Source organism: Pelophylax lessonae, assembly GCF_965119305.1.
Source record: "Pelophylax lessonae genome assembly, chromosome: 5".
NCBI classification, from domain to species: domain Eukaryota; kingdom Metazoa; phylum Chordata; class Amphibia; order Anura; family Ranidae; genus Pelophylax; species Pelophylax lessonae.
Window position 1 is genome coordinate 15,514,994 of NC_138772.1, and position 18,319 is coordinate 15,533,312.

The window sequence follows — 18,319 nt, forward strand, 5'->3', positions numbered from 1 at the left end:
TTAATGTGAATGGGCTCCAATTCTTCCAGCCTGCTGCTGCCATACTGATTAATTTGGGTGGGGGGGGTTAATTTTTTTTTTAAACCACTTCTGGGCCGGAAGATTTACCCCCTTAATGACCAGGCCCTATTTTGCGATTCGGCACTGCGTTACTTTAATGGACAATTTTGCGGTCGTGCGACGCTGAACCCAAATAAAATTGATGTCCTTTTTTCTCTGTCGCTCATTGACAGACGCAGTCCTCTTGATTAATATCAAATTGGGTTATACTGCCCTCTACAGGAGTAGGACACTAGGCAGAAGGAAAACGTTCTGGCCACACCTTAGGGGCAGTCCCAGAGGGTATATCCTTTCCCTCTCTGCTACAGGATGTTAGTTTTTTTTTCTGTCTAGTCAGGAGTAAGGACCTAAGTTCCTTGCTGGGATCTTCGGTCCTGGCAAGATTTTTTAGAAAACTTTTTTATTAGGCAGCTTTTTTTCTCCAGTGTTCCTGTGAGATCTTCAAGCAAGTATGCTGAAACTGGGCGACGGGCTGGATGTTGAGATCCAGTGGTCACCCCAGTCAGCCTGCGAGCGCGTGCAGGCTCTAGCTCCGCGCTGGGTCGGCCGCGACATAGTCCCACTGGACGGGGACTGACCCTGCGAGTTAAACGTCTCGCCTGGACGCCAACGACCAGTTGGAAACTGAGTCACGGTGTCCGTATTGGTCGACAGCCCCCCCACCTCGGTGGAGAGGGGTTCTGTCAGGAGCTGGCGCCCGCCTGGTTCCGGTATGGTGAGTAGAATGTTCCCCCTTTACCCCCTGTCGGGTTGGTTGGTGGACGCGGGCCCCTCCTTAGGATGGTCGGACGCTCAGGTTTCTGGGTCCCCTCTCTATCCTGTAACAGGTCACAGATCCCCCAATTGAGTGTGATTGTGAAAAAAAAAAAAAAAGAGACCAGGAGGCTTGGTTTGGGAGCTGACTATCTAAAGTCACTATATGTGGGCACTGTTAAGGGACCATGACTGAAGTCAGTGGCATTACTGTGATGATGGCCATGTAGAAGTGTGATAGCATCCTACCTGATAAGGTTGAAATACAGGCCGATGACTGTGCATGGACTACCGCCATCCTCCCGCAGGCCGCTATCCTCCCACAGGCCGCCATCCTCCCACAGCTCCCCGCAGGCCGCACAGGCCGATAGCGCTTCCGCAGGCCGCTGCCATCTTCCACAGGCCGCCGCCATTTCCCCGCAGGTCGCGTGGGGCCGCCATCTTGGCGTAGCCTCGTGTCTCCAGCATGGGGGCAGCCATTTTGGAAGTGACCAGTTACCTCGTGGAGAAGCATGGGAGGCGCCGGAAGGCGTGTAAAGGGGCAGAGCCGCCTCCTTTACCCGGGAAAAGTGCCAAAAGACTTCCTGTCTGTAAGAGACAGCGCTGAGGCAGGTTGATAGAAACTTCTGTGCATCAGGTGGTGAGCCTTGGGGTCTCTCTCTCTGTGGGGTCCAAAGCAGGTAACACTGAGGGGCGCTGTTGTGCTGGGGGATTACAAAAAAAAAAGTTTTTTTTTTTTTCTTTGAAATTATTTTTTTGTTTGCTGGCAAGTGTCTTGTATAATCATGGACCCTGCTACACATGTATCCCCGCCTGACCCCCTCGAGGTGGCCGCAGGGCCCTCCAGTACTACGCTTGTGATTGATGCATTATCAGCAGTTTTGGAGTCTTTGGTATCCCGGATGGAGGTGGCCTGTCAGGGACGGGGGTCAAGGAAGCGACCCCCGCCTACTCCTATTTCATCTGATACTTCAGATACGGATTCTGAGCTGGTCACTGCAGCTGCAGGTCCCTCTGCTGGGGTTGCTGTCTCGGGTGCGGTCTCCTCAGACAGTGAGGAGGACGTTTCTGCCTCCGCCACAGTGCAAGAAGAAGCGTTAGTGAACGCTCTAGTCATGTCTGTCCGGGAAACCTTAAGTCTTGAGGTTACACCGGCAGAGATAGATGACACTGAGATTCCCTTTGGTACCAGCAAGCCTACCAAAATGGCGAAGGTTTTTCCCTTGCCCAAATGTTTTGGTAACCTAATTAAGGAGGAATGGGATCATCCAAAACGAACCCCTGCTATTTCCAAACGCATTGCTAGACGCTATCCGTTTGAGGCAGTGTTGCCAACCGTCCGTTTTTTCACGGACAGTCCGTAAATTCGGGGCACTTTTCTCCTGCCCGTAAATGCCCGTAGCAGGAGAAAAGTGCCCGTTAAAACAATGGCTGCGGCGAGACATTCTGACTGCGCATGCGCGGCGTGCGCCTCGGTCCCATCGCCGGACACTCTAACAGTCAGTGAGTCTCGTCATCATCTCCTCCTCCCCCGCCTGACCGCCTCTGCCTGTGCCCTGCCCATGGCCCGCCCAGAATGTTCCCGCCACTGCCGCCGCGGCCGCTACCTCCCCCAGCCTGAGCCTATCGGATCCACGGTGAGAGTAGCTGTGGCTAGAGAAGAGGAGCACACAGTCAGGACTCAGGAGCCGAGGACACTCATGGAACTTGTGAGAAGGGGGCAGACCCGGCAGAGCCAGAGAAGGACAGTGCCTGTGGGGACTAAAGGGGACAGGGAGGAATGAGAGTGCCTGTGGGGACTAAAGGGGACAGGGAGGAATGACAGTGCCTGTGGGGACTAAAGGGGACAGGGAAATTGGGAATGACAGTGCCTGTGGGGACTAAAGGGGACAGGGAGGAATGACAGTGCCTGTGGGGACTAAAGGGGACAGGGAGGAATGACAGTGCCTGTGGGGACTAAAGGGGACAGGGAGGAATGACAGTGCCTGTGGGGACTAAAGGGGACAGGGAGGAATGACAGTGCCTGTGGGGACTAAAGGGGACAGGGAATGACAGTGCCTGTGGGGACTAAAGGGGACAGGGAATGACAGTGCCTATGGGGACTAAAGGGGACAGGGAAATTGGGAATGACAGTGCCTGTGGGGACTAAAGGGGACAGGGAAATTGGGAATGACAGTGCCTGTGGGGACTAAAGGGAACAGGGAAATTGGGAATGACAGTGCCTGTGGGGACTAAAGGGGACAGGGAATGAAAGTGCCTGTGGGGACTAAAGGGGACAGGGAATTACAGTGCCTGTGAGGACTAAAGGGGACAGGAAATGACAGTGCCTGTGGGGGCTGAAGGGGACAGGGAATGACAGTGCCTGTGGGGGCTGAAGGGGACAGGGAATGACAGTGCCTGTGGGGGCTGAAGGGGACAGGAAATGACAGTGCTGTAGGGGCTGATTCTGAAGGGGACACAGAAGGACAGTACTATGGGGTCTGAAGAGGGCACAGAAGGACAGTACTATGGGGTCTGAAGGGGACACAGAAGGACAGTACTATGGGGTCTGAAGGGGGCACAGAAGGACAGTACTATGGGGTCTGAAGGGGACACAGAAGGACAGTACTATGGGGTCTGAAGGGGGCACAGAAGGACAGTACTATGGGGGCTGAAGGGGACACAGAAGGACAGTACTATGGGGGCTGAAGGGGACACAGAAGGACAGTACTATGGGGGCTGAAGGGGACACAGAAGGACAGTACTATGGGGGCTGAAGGGGACACAGAAGGACAGTACTATGGGGGCTGAAGGGGACACAGAAGGACAGTACTATGGGGGCTGAAGGGGGCACAGAAGGACAGTACTATGGGGGCTGAAGGGGGCACAGAAGGACAGTACTATGGGGGCTGAAGGGGTCACAGAAGGGCAGTACTATGGGGGCTGAAGGGGACACAGAAGGACAGTACTATGGGGGCTGAAGGGGTCACAGAAGGGCAGTACTATGGGGGCTGAAGGGGACACAGGACAGTACTATGGGGGCTGAAGGGGACACAGAAGGACAGTACTATGGGGGCTGAAGGGGGCACAGAAGGACAGTACTATGGGGGCTGAAGGGGACACAGAAGGACAGTACTATGGGGGCTGAAGGGGACACAGAAGGACAGTACTATGGGGGCTGAAGGGGGCACAGAAGGACAGTACTATGGGGTCTGAAGGGGACACAGAAGGACAGTACTATTTGGTCTGAAGGGGGCACAGAAGGACAGTACTATGGGGGCTGAAGGGGACACAGGACAGTACTATGGGGGCTGAAGGGGACACAGAAGGACAGTACTATGGGGGCTGAAGGGGTCACAGAAGGACAGTACTATGGGGGCTGGAGGGGTCACAGAAGGACAGTACTATGGGGGTTGAAGGGGGCACAGAAGGACAGTGCTGTAGAGGGTATATGAAGGTGGGCAGAGGAGGACTCTGCTGTGGGAGGGTGATGTAAAAGGTGGCAGAGGTGGACACTGATGTGGAGGGTGAAGGGGGGCAGATTAGGACACTACTGTTCGGGGGGGGAATGGGGGGTGTCTGCAGCCTCTAAATACCTCCTGTACCATGTCCGCGCAGCCTCTGACCATCTCCTGTAGAACGTTCGCAGTCTCTGACCTCCTCCGGTATCGTGTTCGCAGCCTCTAACCACCTCCTGTATCATGTCCACAGCATCTGACCACCTCCCGTATCATTTCCGCAGCCTCTGACCACCCTCAGGTAAGTGACAGCACTGCCAGGCCAGGCTAAGGGGGGGTCACTGATGCAAGGGCTGGGTGAATACAATAATGTAAGGGGGAACTGATATAAAGGTTTCCCCCTTATAGCAGGGAATCCCCCCTTACCTTAGTGTAATTAATCTGTGGAAGGTGGTCTCTGGTCACCAGAGTCCCCCCCCCCCCCCCCATCAGAGTTCCTGATATTCCTCTCTACATCAGAGTCTGCAGGATTCTCCCCTTACAGTGCAAAGGGGGAACTCTGCGGACTCTGATGTAAAAGGGAACTCTGATGTAAAGGGGAATGCAGTGGACTCTGATATAAGGCGGTTTCTGGTCACCAGAGCCCCCTCTTAAATCAGAGTTCCCCCTTAAATCAAGATCTGCAGCATTCCTCTTTATGTCAGAGTTACACTGTAAGGGAAATCCTGCACACTCTGATATATAGGGGAACGCTGTGCTGGCTGGGTTATAATAATCTGATCTTCATGTAAATGGAGAAATATGGTTTTTGACTTTTGTTTAACCTAAACACATTGCTAATAGCACTATCTACATGTTTATAGTTTAAGTATTGATATTTGCACGGTTTAGCACTGAAAACAGCCTGTTTATGTACATTTTTGCAGTGCCAGTAAAAAATTTGTGCCGTCCGTAAATTTTGGACATTCTGCCAGTAAATTTCCCTCCGGGGGGTTGGCAACACTGGTTTGAGGAATCCCTCCTTAAGAAATGGACGGTACCACCAGTGGACCCACCAATTTCCAGACTAAATAAAGCCACTGTTATCCCGTTGGAGGACGCTCCGTCCTTTAGGGATCCGGTGGATCGAAAAGTGGAAGCCGAATCTCGCTCCATTTTTTTCCCTGATAGGGTCAACATTTAGGCCAGTGATTGCCATTGGTTTAGTTTCACAAACATTGACAGAATAGACCAAATTGTTACGCCGTGACATAAAGGGGAGCAGTATCCCCCCGGCAGTATCAGATTTGCTGGAGCAGATTATACAGGGGCTACAGTTCATCTGAGACGCCGCCCTGGACGCCACTCCCTTACTAGGGTGTGCATCTGTTTCAGCAGTGGTCCTCAGACGTGTGTTATGGTTAAAGTGCTGGTCGGCTGATCAAGGTTCCAAAAAGACTTTGGCTAATCTTCCCTTTAAGGGGGATCGCCTGTTTGGGGCCACCTTGGATGAGATTATAAAGGATCTCACTGGGGGTAAGAGCACTTTTTTACCACAGACAGCTAAAGGTAAAGGACCTCTTAACAGGCGAGGACCTTCCTTTTCCGCTCATAAAAAGTTTGTTCGCTCCGCTGGGGCGGGCGATAAGGGGGAAGTCCTCCAAAGCCCCTTCAGGGGGTTTCAGAGGGCGCTGGTCAGGAAAACAAAAGCCAGACTCAGCCAAACCTGAAGATAAGACAGCCTGAAGGTGCGCCCCCACCCATCTCTGGGGTGGGGGGACGTCTTCACTGGTTTCCGGATCCATGGCTTTCCAGAATCCCGGACAAAGGGGTTTGCGAGGTCATGCGGTCGGGATACAAAATCAAGTTTCGATCACTTCTACCGGAGCGATTCTTCCCTTCCAACATTCGACTTTCCCCGGATCGCTTAAAAGCTTTGCGGGGAGCAGTAATAGGCTTGATGCAACAGGGAGCAGCGGTTCCCGCTCCTTGAGCAGAACGTTTTCTTCACTTTTGCAAAAGATCACAAAAGGAGATTCTTTTCAGATGAAATCGGAATCCCGATTCTCTGGACAATCGGATCCGATTGAGCGAGCAGACCAGAGAGTCTCTGGTCTGGTAACTTCGGTCTCCGATGCTCAGCCAGGGGAAGCCATTTCTTCCGACAGAATCCAGGTTACCGATAAATGTATTGGAACTGAGAGCGATCAGACTTTGTCTGATTCTCTGGACCAAGTAGCTTCAGGGCAACCCGGTTTGGATTCAGTTGGACAAGGCCATGGCCGTGGCTTATGTCAACCACCAAGGGGGCACCAAGAGTGCCCTGGCGGCCATAGAGGTGGCCAGCATTCTTCATTGGGCGGAACGGTTTGTTCCGGCTCTCCCCGCAGTATGCACTCCGGGGGTGGAAAATCGGCAAACAGTTTAGGTCAGCCGTTAGATTCTGGATTTTCATCCAGAGATATTTCACCAGCGGTGCCTTCATTGGGGCACCCTGGAGGTGGATCTGTTGGCAGCTCGGCTCAACAGGAAGGCGCGGAGTTTTGTAACCAGCTCCCGAGATCCGCGAACGAACACAGCAGACGCGCTGGTCGCCCCGTGGGGACAGTATCAGCTACTGTATGTCTTCCCTCCTCTCAAGTTGCTGCTGAAGCTTCTTCGCAGGATAGAGGTGGAAGAAATTCCAGTTACCCTGGTAGTTCCGGACTGACCTCGTCAACCAGAGTACGCCGACTTCGTCAGGCTGGTCGCGGACGATCCCTAGAGACTCCCTCTCAGGGAGGATCTGCGGTCTCAGGGACCGATCTTCCATCCTGCTTTACAATTGCTGGCTTTAACGGCCTGGCTATTGAGACTCAGGTGCTGAAGGACAAGGGATTGTCAACTTCAGTTATTCCGACTTTAATTAAAGCAAGGAAAGCGACTTCTAGAAAAGTCTATCATCGCACATGGAGGTCTTATATTGCGTGGTGTGAATCCTTTGGATTTCCTCCACGGGCCTATTCGGTGACCCGAATCTTGGCTTTTCTGCAACAAGGAGTTGAGCAGAAGCGCTGGCCTTGAGTACTATCAAGGGTCAGGTTTCAGCGTTAGCAATCTTCTTTCAGAAACCTTTGGCTACTCATTCCTTGGTGCGGAATTTCATCCAGGGGGTGCGGCACCTGGCTCCGCCAGTGCGCGCGCCCTTACCGCCCTGGGATCTTAATTTAGTGTTGTCGGTTCTTCAGAAACCTCCCTTTGAAAATATCAGGGAGATTCCCTTGCTTACTTTATCCCAGAAGGTGGCCTTCTTGGTGGCCATTACTTCTGCACGCAGGGTGTCAGAACTGGCCGCATTATCTTGTCGTTCCCCATATCTGGTGGTTCATAGGGATAAGGTGGTTCTTCATCCGAATCCATCCTTCCTTCCTAAAGTGGTTTCAGAGTTTCATCTGAATGAAGACATTGTATTGCCTTCCCTATGTCCTAAGCCCAGTCATCCTCGGGAGTGTGCGTTACATTCCTTGGATGTGGTTCGGGCAATCAGGGTATACCTGAAAACTACGGACTCGTTTCGTAAAACAGATTCACTTTTTGTGATCACGGATGGCCCCAAAAAGGGGTTGCCTGCATCTGCCGCGACTATCTCCAAATGGATCAGACAGACGGTGGTACAGGCTTATTCTATTAAGGGTCGGAATCCTCCGTTCCCTGTTAAGGCGCACTCCACTCGGGCGCTTAGTGCTTCCTGGGCCTTCCGCCATCAGGCATCAGTGGTCCAGGTTTGCAAGGCGGCTACCTGGTCGTCGGTTCATACCTTTGCAAAATTTTATAAAGTTGATGTGATGGCATCGGCGGATGCCTCTTTTGGCCGCAAGGTTTTGCAGGCCGCAATTTGAGACCGTTGGTCTACCTCAAGGGTTTTTTTCTGTTGGATTTTCAGTTGAGTCTCATCCTTTGGTTTGATGAGCCTTTAAGACTTCTAGTCGGCACCGGTTGGGCCTTCTGGATTTAAATTTTGATTTCTGTTATCCCACCCCTCATTTGTGGCACTGCTTTGGGACGTCCCGATTTGATATTAATCAAGAGGACTGCGTCTGTCAATGAGCGACAGAGAAAAATGGATTTTTGTAAAATCTTACCGTAAAATCCTTTTCTCTTAAGCTCATTGACAGACGCAGTACCCGCCCCTCTACTTTTGAGTTGGGTTGGGTTAAATTCTCTGACAGTGCTTTGTGACATAACTGACATCCTGTAGCAGGGAGAGAGAGGATATACCCTCTGGGACTGCCCCTAAGGTGTGGCCAGAACGTTTTCCTTCTGCCTAGTGTCCTACTCCTGTAGAGGGCAGTATAACCCGATTTGATATTAATCAAGAGGACTGCGTCTGTCAATGAGCTTAAGAGAAAAGGATTTTACTGTAAGATTTTACAAAAATCCATTTTTGCCATGTAGTTGCCCACCCCATTATTTTGTTCAGGTCCGCTTGTAAGGTTTCCACATCCTGCATAGAAGATATTGGCATGCTTAGTTTAGTATCATCCGCAAATACGGAGATTGTACTAGATATCCCCTCCTCTAGATCATTTATGAATAAATTAAACAGGATTGGTCCCAGGACAGAACCTTGGGGGACCCCACTTTCCACACCCGCCCAATCCGAGTACTCCCCATTAATCACCACCCTTTGCAACCTCCCCTGGAGCCAGTTCTCTATCCAGGTACTCACCTTATGGTCCATACCTACCTTCCTTAGTTTGTACAGTAAGCGTTTGTGGGGAACGATGTCAAAGGCCTTTGCAAAGTCCAGATACACCACATCCACAGGCTTACCTTTATCTAGGTGGCAGCTCACTTCATCGTATGTATAAGGAGTATTTGTGTAGTTCTTTCTACCAGATTGTAGTCTTCCATAGACTTTATCTGGCCTACTGATATCCATTCTTTATAGTCTGAGGGGTGACTGGTTGCCTTTTTTTTTTTTTTTTTTGTAGGTCACTGGATGTTGCTGAACTTTGTCTGCTGCCTTGTGAAGGTGAAAAATCTAAAGAATTGTCCTGCCCTTCCTCCTGCCGAACCTCTTCTCATTTCCGGAGCTTCCAAAGAGAAGGGGAGAGTGTTCCTCAGCTCCACACCAGAGAAGTAAGAGGCCACACCAAAGTTTTGATAGTTTGACTAGCAAGGAAAAGGGACCTACCTAAGCCATGTTCCTGACATTTTGATGAGGACTTTGTTGCATAGAATTCCAAACCTAGTGCTGAAGCCTCATGTCGGTCATCATTGCGTCATCAAGAAATGTTAAGTTTTAAAAAACTCAGCTTGTCAGCAAGGTTGGCAATGCAGCAACTTATATTTTGTTGAAAAAATTGCTACTTTTCGGGACAGATTAGTGTTGAGACCATCTCCTCTATCTGCTGTGTAGCATAGACATTTTGAACATTCATTGGTGAACCTACATGACCAAAGCTATACAGTTGGCTTAAGAACTGGTCAGACAACCTTGTTATGAGACTGCCACTACCTCTACTGTTATGACTGCTCCATTCTGGTGGTAAAGGACCTTAAACTAAGACTGCTGACCTTTTGTCATTGTCATGGCTACTCCATGGATACTCTGTGGTGGAGGATCTTATATTAGGACTGCTAACCACCCTACTGTCATGGCTGCTCCATTCCTAATGGTGAGATGACCTTATACTAGGACTGGTGACGTTTACAACCATGGTTGCTCTGTTATTGGTCAGATGACCTTGTAGTAAGACTGTCCTGGTTGCTCCATGTTTATGGTAGAAGACCAGGACTTCTGATCTCTATTACAGGCATGGCTACTCAGTAATGGTAAGATGACCTTATAATAGGGTGGCTGACCAGCTCTACTGTCATGGCTGTATCATGTTAGTGGTCGGGTGACCTTTTACGAAGACTGTTTATCTCCTCTTTTGTCATGGCTGCTCTATGTGGTAAAGGACTTGAAACGAAGACTGTTGACCTCTAATGTCATAGATGTTCCATGGTAGTGGTCAGATGATCTTATACTAGGACTACTGTCCCTTATCTGTCAAAACTGTTCCATTTTAGTGGTGGAACACCTTGAACTAGGACTGATGATCTCTACTGCCATGGCTACACAATGTAAGTGGATTGATTACCTTATACTAGGACTGGTAACCTCTGTCATGGCTGCTCCATCCTAATGATATGACCATATACTAATGGCACTTTTCCACTGCATGTACCGGCTCGGCTCTACTCAGCCCGGTTTGCTTTTCCACTGCTGGTACCGCATGGTACGGTGTTGGAACGGTTTGGTACGATATGGTTTGCTTTTCCACTAAAGTAGTACTAAAGTTAAGTGGGTGGGATAACAATGGGGTGGGTATGATTCTCTGACCAATCAGTGGCTAGTAGTGACTGCATGCAAAGGATTGTGGGATATGGTACCAGGTATGGTACCTCTTGGAACCACAATCGAGGTGGTACTGTTTTTGAGAGCCGTACCGCTCGGTTCCATGCAGTGGAAAAGCGCCGCCGTACCGAACCGTTCCTACACTATACCATGCGGTACCAGCAGTGGAAAAGCACAAAAGCGAGTCGAACCGTTCGGTTCTATGCAGTAGAAAAGCGCCATAGGACTACTGACTTCTTCCGCCATGGCTGCTCTGTTAAGGCAGATGACCTTGTATTAAGACTGACCTCCTGTACTGTCATGGTTGGTCCTTGGTGGTGGTGGTAGAGGACCTTAAACTAGGTCTTCTGATCTCCTTTACTGTCATGGCTACTCTGTTAAGGGTGAGATTTTATAATAGGATGGCTGGCCACCTTTACTGTCATAGCTGTATCATGTTAGTGGCCAGGTGACCTCTTTTACTAGGACTTTAAATCTCCTCTACTGTCATGGCTGTTCCATCCTAATGGTGAGATGTCCTTATATTAGAACTGCTGACCTCTACTGCCATGACTGCTCTGGTCATGATCAGATGACCTGGTTTTAAGGCTGTTGACTTCCCCTACTGTCTATTTTTGCCTTGTTTTCCCCTTTAATAAAAGTCTGACATGAAGAGCTGCAACTTTTGAAGTCAAATGTAAAAATTCCCTTTTTTTTACCTTTTGTGTAGTGAAACTGTATAAATAGGGTAAACATTAAAAACTCCCACTGGCCCATCCCTGGCTAATTGTACCACTTTTGTGTTGCCAGGACATTCGAGGAAACACTACTGAAAGAGGAGCTGAAGAAGTTGGCGAATGACAGTTTTTTAGATGGTGAGACATATGGAGGCGGACCTCCTAGAAATGCGTTCAGTATTTGGTGGATGCCGGGGAGTAAAACCACCAGGTTCCAGTGGTGAGATCTCCGGTCTGAATTATCCCTTCTGAACGGTTACCTTGTCCATTACGAGGAGCTCCCACCATCCCTGCCAGATTTTTAAATTTCTCTTTTCAAGGAAGAACAGAATGACCCGTGATCTCATGGTGGTCAGTAACCGAACTGGGACCCAAGGGAGGGAGCGATTCCCCCTAGATAACCCATCCAAAGCTAGCAGATGACTTGGCCCCACCAGACTCCACCTGAAACGTGTTCACATTTGCGCGCCCCACCATCCCTGCCAGATTTTTAAATTTCTCCTTTCAAGGAAGAACAGAATGACCCATGATCTCATGGTTGTCAGTAACCGAAACGGGATCCAAGGGAGGGAGAGATTCCCCCTAGATAACCCATCCAAAGCTAGCAGATGACTTGGCCCCACCAGACTCCACCTGAAACGTGTTCACATTTGCACGCCCTACCATCCCTGCCAGATTTTTAAATTTCTCCTTTCAAGGAAGAACAGAATGACCCGTGATCTCACGGTGGTCAGTAACCAAACCGGGACCCAAGGGAGGGAGAGATTCCCCCTAGATACCCCATCCAAAGCTAGCAGATGACTTGGCCCCACCAGACTCCACCTGAAACGTGTTCACATTTGCGCGTCCCACCATCCCTGCCAGTTTTAAATTTCTCCTTTCATGGAAGAACAGAATGACCCATGATCTCATGGTGGTCAGTAACTGAATCGGGATCCAAGGGAGGGAGAGATTACCCCTAGATAACTCATCCAAAGCTAGCAGATGACTTGGCCCCACCAGACTCCACCCGAAACATGTTCACATTTGCGCGTCTTGGGGAATGTGTAATGGATACCATAGCGAATGTGTTTTTTTCCTTCATCTTGCAGATTCAGTGCTGGGTAATGACTCTTTGGTGAAAGATGTGTCAATCATCGCATCTCCGACACACCTAGACTGGAAGGTGCAGCACAGTTTGAGGACTCCTGGTCAGTCTACACCAGCTATGAAGCTTCGCAGACTCAGTCTCACTAAATCTATTCGGGTATATGACAGCCCCTCCAAGGTGGTGAGTAAATCACTGATGGACTTCACTGCAGAGAAATCCCATCATTCCTGACCTAGTCCTGGGTGGATCTTGCCTCCAGATTGGCCCCCCCAATGTGAATAGGTATCGAGTACATACCCATTCACCATATAAGAGTCAAAGTAAGAAACACAGGAACCCAATTTTGACAAGCCTTGCCCCCCCCCCCGCCCCAAAGCACCCACCCCCCTATGTTGAGGGCATGTGGCCTGATATGGTTCGCTCGGTCGTCTCTCCCCCGCCCCCCTCCTTTTCCTGGGCTGCGGGCTAGGATAAGGTTCTGGTATGGATTTTGGAGGGGACCCCATGGCGTTTTTTTTTTTTTTTTTTTAATAGCCGGGTGCCAACAATTGTCATTTTAAATGTATTTTTTTTTCTTTATAAATGTCATTTTTGCTGTAGCATGTTCTGTATATTTTACAAATGCGCCACTTTACAGGCACAATAAGGGGAACCCCAGGCAATCTATTTAAAGGAATTTTTTATTTTCATTCTTGCACTTTAAGCATCATTAAAATCACTGTTCCTGAAAAAAACGATTTGTTTAAAATAAAGAAAATTAAAAAAAGATACATGTCCCTCATGTCCCTCAGGGCAGTACCCAGACCCCCCTTTTTATGGCCAATTGCTTGCATATAAGCCTTCAAAATGGGCACTTTTGATTTTCCTGTTCAGCCCCCATAGACTTAAGTGGGATTTGTTCAGGTTAGAACATTTCCCCTGTATGGAAGTTCTGCTGCGAACCAAACAGGTGGTTGTTCGGCCCATCCCGTCTCATCACAGGCCACAATGCGACTGAATCTCCCTCTCCAGTGATGGAGGAACATCTAGATAGCATAGCCAGGAATGGCAATGCTATGGGAGCCGGTAAGTGTTGTGTGATCCAGGATTTATGGTGTAACACAGGGATCCTCAAACTACAGCCCTCCCAGCTGTTGCGGAACTACACATCCCATGAGGCATGGTAAAACTCCGACATTCACAGACATTGCTAGGCATGATTGGAATCTTAGTTCCTGAACAACTGGAGGGCCAAAGTTTGACTACCCCTGGTGTAACCGGACCCTTACCACATGATCATTTTTACCAGCAGGTGGCGCAGGAGAGAATACCCCAGAAGCACCTGGGTGCTGCTTTCGATGCACTTTCGGAGTCGAAGGATTACAGTCGAAACAGCTCAATGTCCAGTAACCTGTGAGTATCAAATAAGCCTTTTTAATTCTATAAGTTTGGAGCTCCAATGTACAGAAGCTCCACCTTGAATGTGGATACAATGAGTTTAAATGGGTCTACTTACCTCTCGGAGAATGGGAAGAAGTTATTTCTTTGTAACTACTTCAAAGAATTCCTTTTTATTGTAGACCCTTGGTGCCCAACCTGCAGCCCTTTGGTTGATGTGTAGTCATCAGCAGTCTGTAGTGGGAACATCGATTAGGGCAGGAATCCTCAAACTATGGCCCTCCAGCTGTTGCGGAACTACACATCCCATGAGGCATTGTAAAACTCTGACATTCACAGCCATGACTAGGCATGATGGGAACTGTAGTTCCTGAACAACTGGATGGCCATAGTTTGAAGACCCCTAGATTAGGGGAATAGCATTGATCTCTACCAGCCTCATGTAACATCTTCCCAGCTTTGTCTTCTGCAGCATTTCCCACCAACAATGTATCCTGTCCTTTGACCCTCGTTTCCTCTATTGGCTCTGTAGTCTGACACTCCTCTCAATCATTTACATATATTGAACATTATAAGCACCCCCGTAATGAGAGGGACCACATTTGAAGCCCCCTTTAGCTCATAAGTTGGGAACCACTGTCTTGGTCAGTCTTTCAGTATCCCCCCTGTAGACTCATAGTAATGGCAGAAAAAGACCAAGAGGTACATCAAGTTTTACTACATGTGCGGGAGTGACCTCACCCCAGCCCGGTCAATGAATACAGCTGGAGACCAGTACCAGGATGCAGATGGCGGGGGGGGATGTCAGGTGCCTGCAGGGAGCTCAAGGACACCACCGCGCTGGAGAAAAGTCTAGTTCCCACTTTCATTAGCCAAATAAGACTGCACACCAAAAACCTTCAACTTCAGCCAATGGCAGCACACCACCACCCATCCAAAGCTATGCCCCCAACAAGTTTCACCCACAACAGGACTTAATCATAGGCTTAAATTGCAATAAACCTTGGCTGGAGTTGAACATCTTAGCTGTGTGGCCTGTTTGGATGGTGGATTGCAGCAGTGCAAGATCAGGGCTTTGGCACCTGGCTGATTTTAGGGAATCACTGAAGACAAACTGACCTGTGAGCGGCGGAAGGGGTTGGGTTTGTCTATCACGAAGTTAAATTACTGTTGACTGACTCAGGACTGTTTCGAGCATCTACTACTCCTTCAGTAAGGAGTAAAAGTGGTTGTAAAGGGTTTGAGGGGGAGGTAAATAGCGCTGCCCAGTAAGATAAAAGAAAATATGGACCCAATCAAAATAAAACACAGTGGTATATAAATGCTTTGATAAAAAAAGGAATTGAAATTCACCAAATCCATTAAAAATTCCTTCATGGTAAAAATCAATATATAGATAAAGAAGTATGAATGACTTTGATAAGGAGGTGATAATCAATATAGCAGATAAAAGTGACTTGGTGCAACATATTAAATAAATCTGAATAAATAAATATATATATATATATATATATATATATATATATATATATATATATATATATATATATATATATATATATATATATATATATATATATATATATAATCATTTGCAAAGGTGCATTAAGTTACACAAAACAACATCCACATAGGGGTGTAAATAAGTGCAATTATCCAACAATTAAATTATTAAGTGACACTCTGCATGAAAAGGATCCAACAAAGTGTTCGTATCCAGTTCTTTTGCCTCTCCAAGTAAAGATTACTAAAAAGTACAATCTCTAATAACGTATAAAGTGACTGTGCTGTGAAAAAAAAAATCCTCAAGGTGCTTGTGACCAAAATTCTAGGGATGATCCAAGTGTGGCTTGTGTAATGGATCAGAGGTGCTCCCCTCACTCCTAGTAAGCCTTGGCTATAAGGGGAAGTGTGGCTAATATGGACCTCTAGTGGCTAATATGGACCTCTAGTGGCTAATATGGACCTCTAGTGGCTAATATGGACCTCTAGTGGCTCCTATGGACCTCTAGTGGCTCCTATGGACCTCTAGTGGCTCCTATGGACCTCTAGTGGCTCCTATGGACCTCTAGTGGCTCCTATGGACCTCTAGTGGCTCCTATGGACCTCTGTTGGTAGCCCATGGCTCCTAGTGGTATCCTGGGATCTCCCTGTAAGGTGTATCCTTATGCAATCAGGAGTGTTCTGGGTATATGTATAGGGAAAAGGGGCTTGAATAGTGTAGTACCATTAAAAAGCATAACAGAGTTATTGATAGTGTACTTGCATAGAAATACGAATAACAGGCAGCGGTACAATACACACAACTGTGCAGCAGATGCAGTGGGGCTCTTCCGGAACGGTGTGCGCTCCAAGCGGCCGAAAATGCGTTCCACTGGGACATGAAATGACACGGTGACACTCTATGCGTTTCGTCTCATTGACGTCATCTGGAGTCAGAGGTTGTAAACTCTCTATTCTAACTTTAGCTAATTTTAATCCAAATTACTAAAGCTATTGATCGCTGCCTGTGTAATTCTCCTTGTTTCTTCATGTATTCCGTCCTGCAATGTTTCATGACATTACCTGCGCATGCGCTTTCCTTCCCTTCATTCACGGCATGCTCTGTGTGCCGTTTCCCCTTCAACATCATGCCTTTGCCGAGAGTTCTTCTCTCTGCAGCACAGCTGAGAAGACGCGCCAGACTTGGCAGATGATCATTCCCAGCTTCCTTGTTCTCCCCTTGGTAAATGGGGCATGCACGAGATTTTGGCAAGAGCACCCAAGGAAGGGTGGAAATGATGTCCACAGGGACACCAAGCCATACCTAAGATGGTGCTGCTGATTCCCGGAAGAAGCATTAAAAGTAAAAAGTAAACACAAAGTAGCAAGCGTTTTTACATCCTTTACACTGGGCAGTGATTGTAAATACTGTACCATATAATATAGCATGAAAAAAAGTAATTAAAAATGCAGTTTACTTCCTCTCTAAACCAAAAGTTCAGTTATCCTTCAAGCGGAACTAAACTCATCAATTTAAGGTTTCAAAAAACGGTTACGTTCCTGGCATGCCAGGAAATGTAACTCGCATTTGCTTGTGTCCTCAACCAAACTGTCAAACAGCCGGGGGTCATAACTGATCACATGTGCAGCATCATGGCAGTAACGGATCAGAGGCTAAGATGGCAGCTTCCTTGGCTGAGGGTCTAGTTCCACTTAAAGCGGAGTTCCACTCAAAAGTGGAACTTCCTCTTATCTGTCTCCTCCTCTCCCCCCCCCCCCCCCCGGTGCCACAATTGGCACTTTTCAGGGAATAGGGGGGAGCGGTTACCTGTTTTTGAAAGGAACCCCTCCCCATTTACGTCGGACCTCGCTGCGACGAGGTTCCTCACAGGTTCGTCCCCCTACTCCTCCCACTGCTTCGTGGGCAATTACAGAACGCAGCGCGCTTTGCACATGCGCAGTAGGGACCCAGCAAGGCTTCACTGCCAGGTTCCCTCACCGGCAATGGCGGCGGCAGCACCCGACATCCGATGGAAACATCGGCTGCGGTGCCGACATCGCTGGACTCCAGGACAGGTAAGTGTCCTAATATTAAAAGTCAGCAGCTTCAGTATGTGTAGCTGCTGACTTTTCATTTTTGGAGTGGGGTAATCTCTGCTTCATAATTTTTTTTTTTTTTTATGTTCATTATTATTTTTTTTTTTTTTTTAGTGAAAGTTTTGCCAAAATGTGAGCATCATAGCCAAGAAATTAGCATTTTCACAAAGGGTGGCAAAGGCAGTTTATTTTACTGACCAGTTTTTTTTTTTTTTGTTCGTAAAATAAACTGCCTTTGCCACGCTTTGTGAAAATGCTAATTTCTTGGCTATGAAGCTCACATTTTGGCTGTCACTGACCTGAAAGGAAGTGCACATGAATTCCTTTGCTTTACCAAGTTTTCTTTTGCCTTCCAGTTCTGTTTCTTCAATGTCACCACGCCAATTCTGCCAGGCCATCACCAGAGCTGGCCAGCCATGTCGGAACAAAGCCAGCAGCGGCCTGGAGTTTTGCCGGGTTCACACTTCAGGGCAGACGTCCTACACAGCACAGTGAGCCTGGCACACCCGAGTCATTGTACCTACCTCCCCTATGGTGCGCCCAACCAAGCCTTGAATTCTGGATTGTGTTGGGTTGGGTTGGGTTGGCACTTTGCTTTTCGGTGTGTGAAATCCTCTTCTCTGCAGCCACACAAGACAAGACGAGGTCAGCAGCAGATATTCCAGAATATGAATTCATCAGTCATTGATATCGAGTGGATTTGGATGTCATTTTTTTTTTTTTTTTAACAATGATATTAATTTAATTCAACTGAACATTGCCAGAAGAGATTTTTGACTCATGCAGCTGGACCCAGACTGATGGCGGACTTTTGGAGTGAGCGGGGGACTGGTAATATTTGGGGTTCTGGTCTCAGGAATGCATTTGTCAATCTGACCATCCAAAATGAAAGTTCTACCTCCCTGCAATCATGCACTTTTACACAGCAGGATATTTATCCTAT

At 48.2% G+C, this 18,319-nt stretch overlaps 1 protein-coding gene across 1 annotated transcript in view; it reads left to right on the forward strand.

The window, feature by feature from the left end:
• LOC309556896 (protein brambleberry-like) overlaps window positions 1-17,872 on the forward strand; it is a 51,969-nt gene extending 34,097 nt beyond the window's left edge. The window contains exons 8-12 of the mRNA XM_082259448.1: window positions 9,203-9,350; window positions 11,404-11,468; window positions 12,422-12,600; window positions 13,712-13,812; window positions 17,733-17,872. Coding sequence (XP_082115574.1) covers window positions 9,203-9,350; window positions 11,404-11,468; window positions 12,422-12,600; window positions 13,712-13,812; window positions 17,733-17,871 — 632 coding nt within the window. The 3' untranslated portion in view covers window position 17,872. The remainder of the gene's footprint in view (window positions 1-9,202; window positions 9,351-11,403; window positions 11,469-12,421; window positions 12,601-13,711; window positions 13,813-17,732) is intronic.
• Window positions 17,873-18,319: the final 447 nt, after the last annotated feature.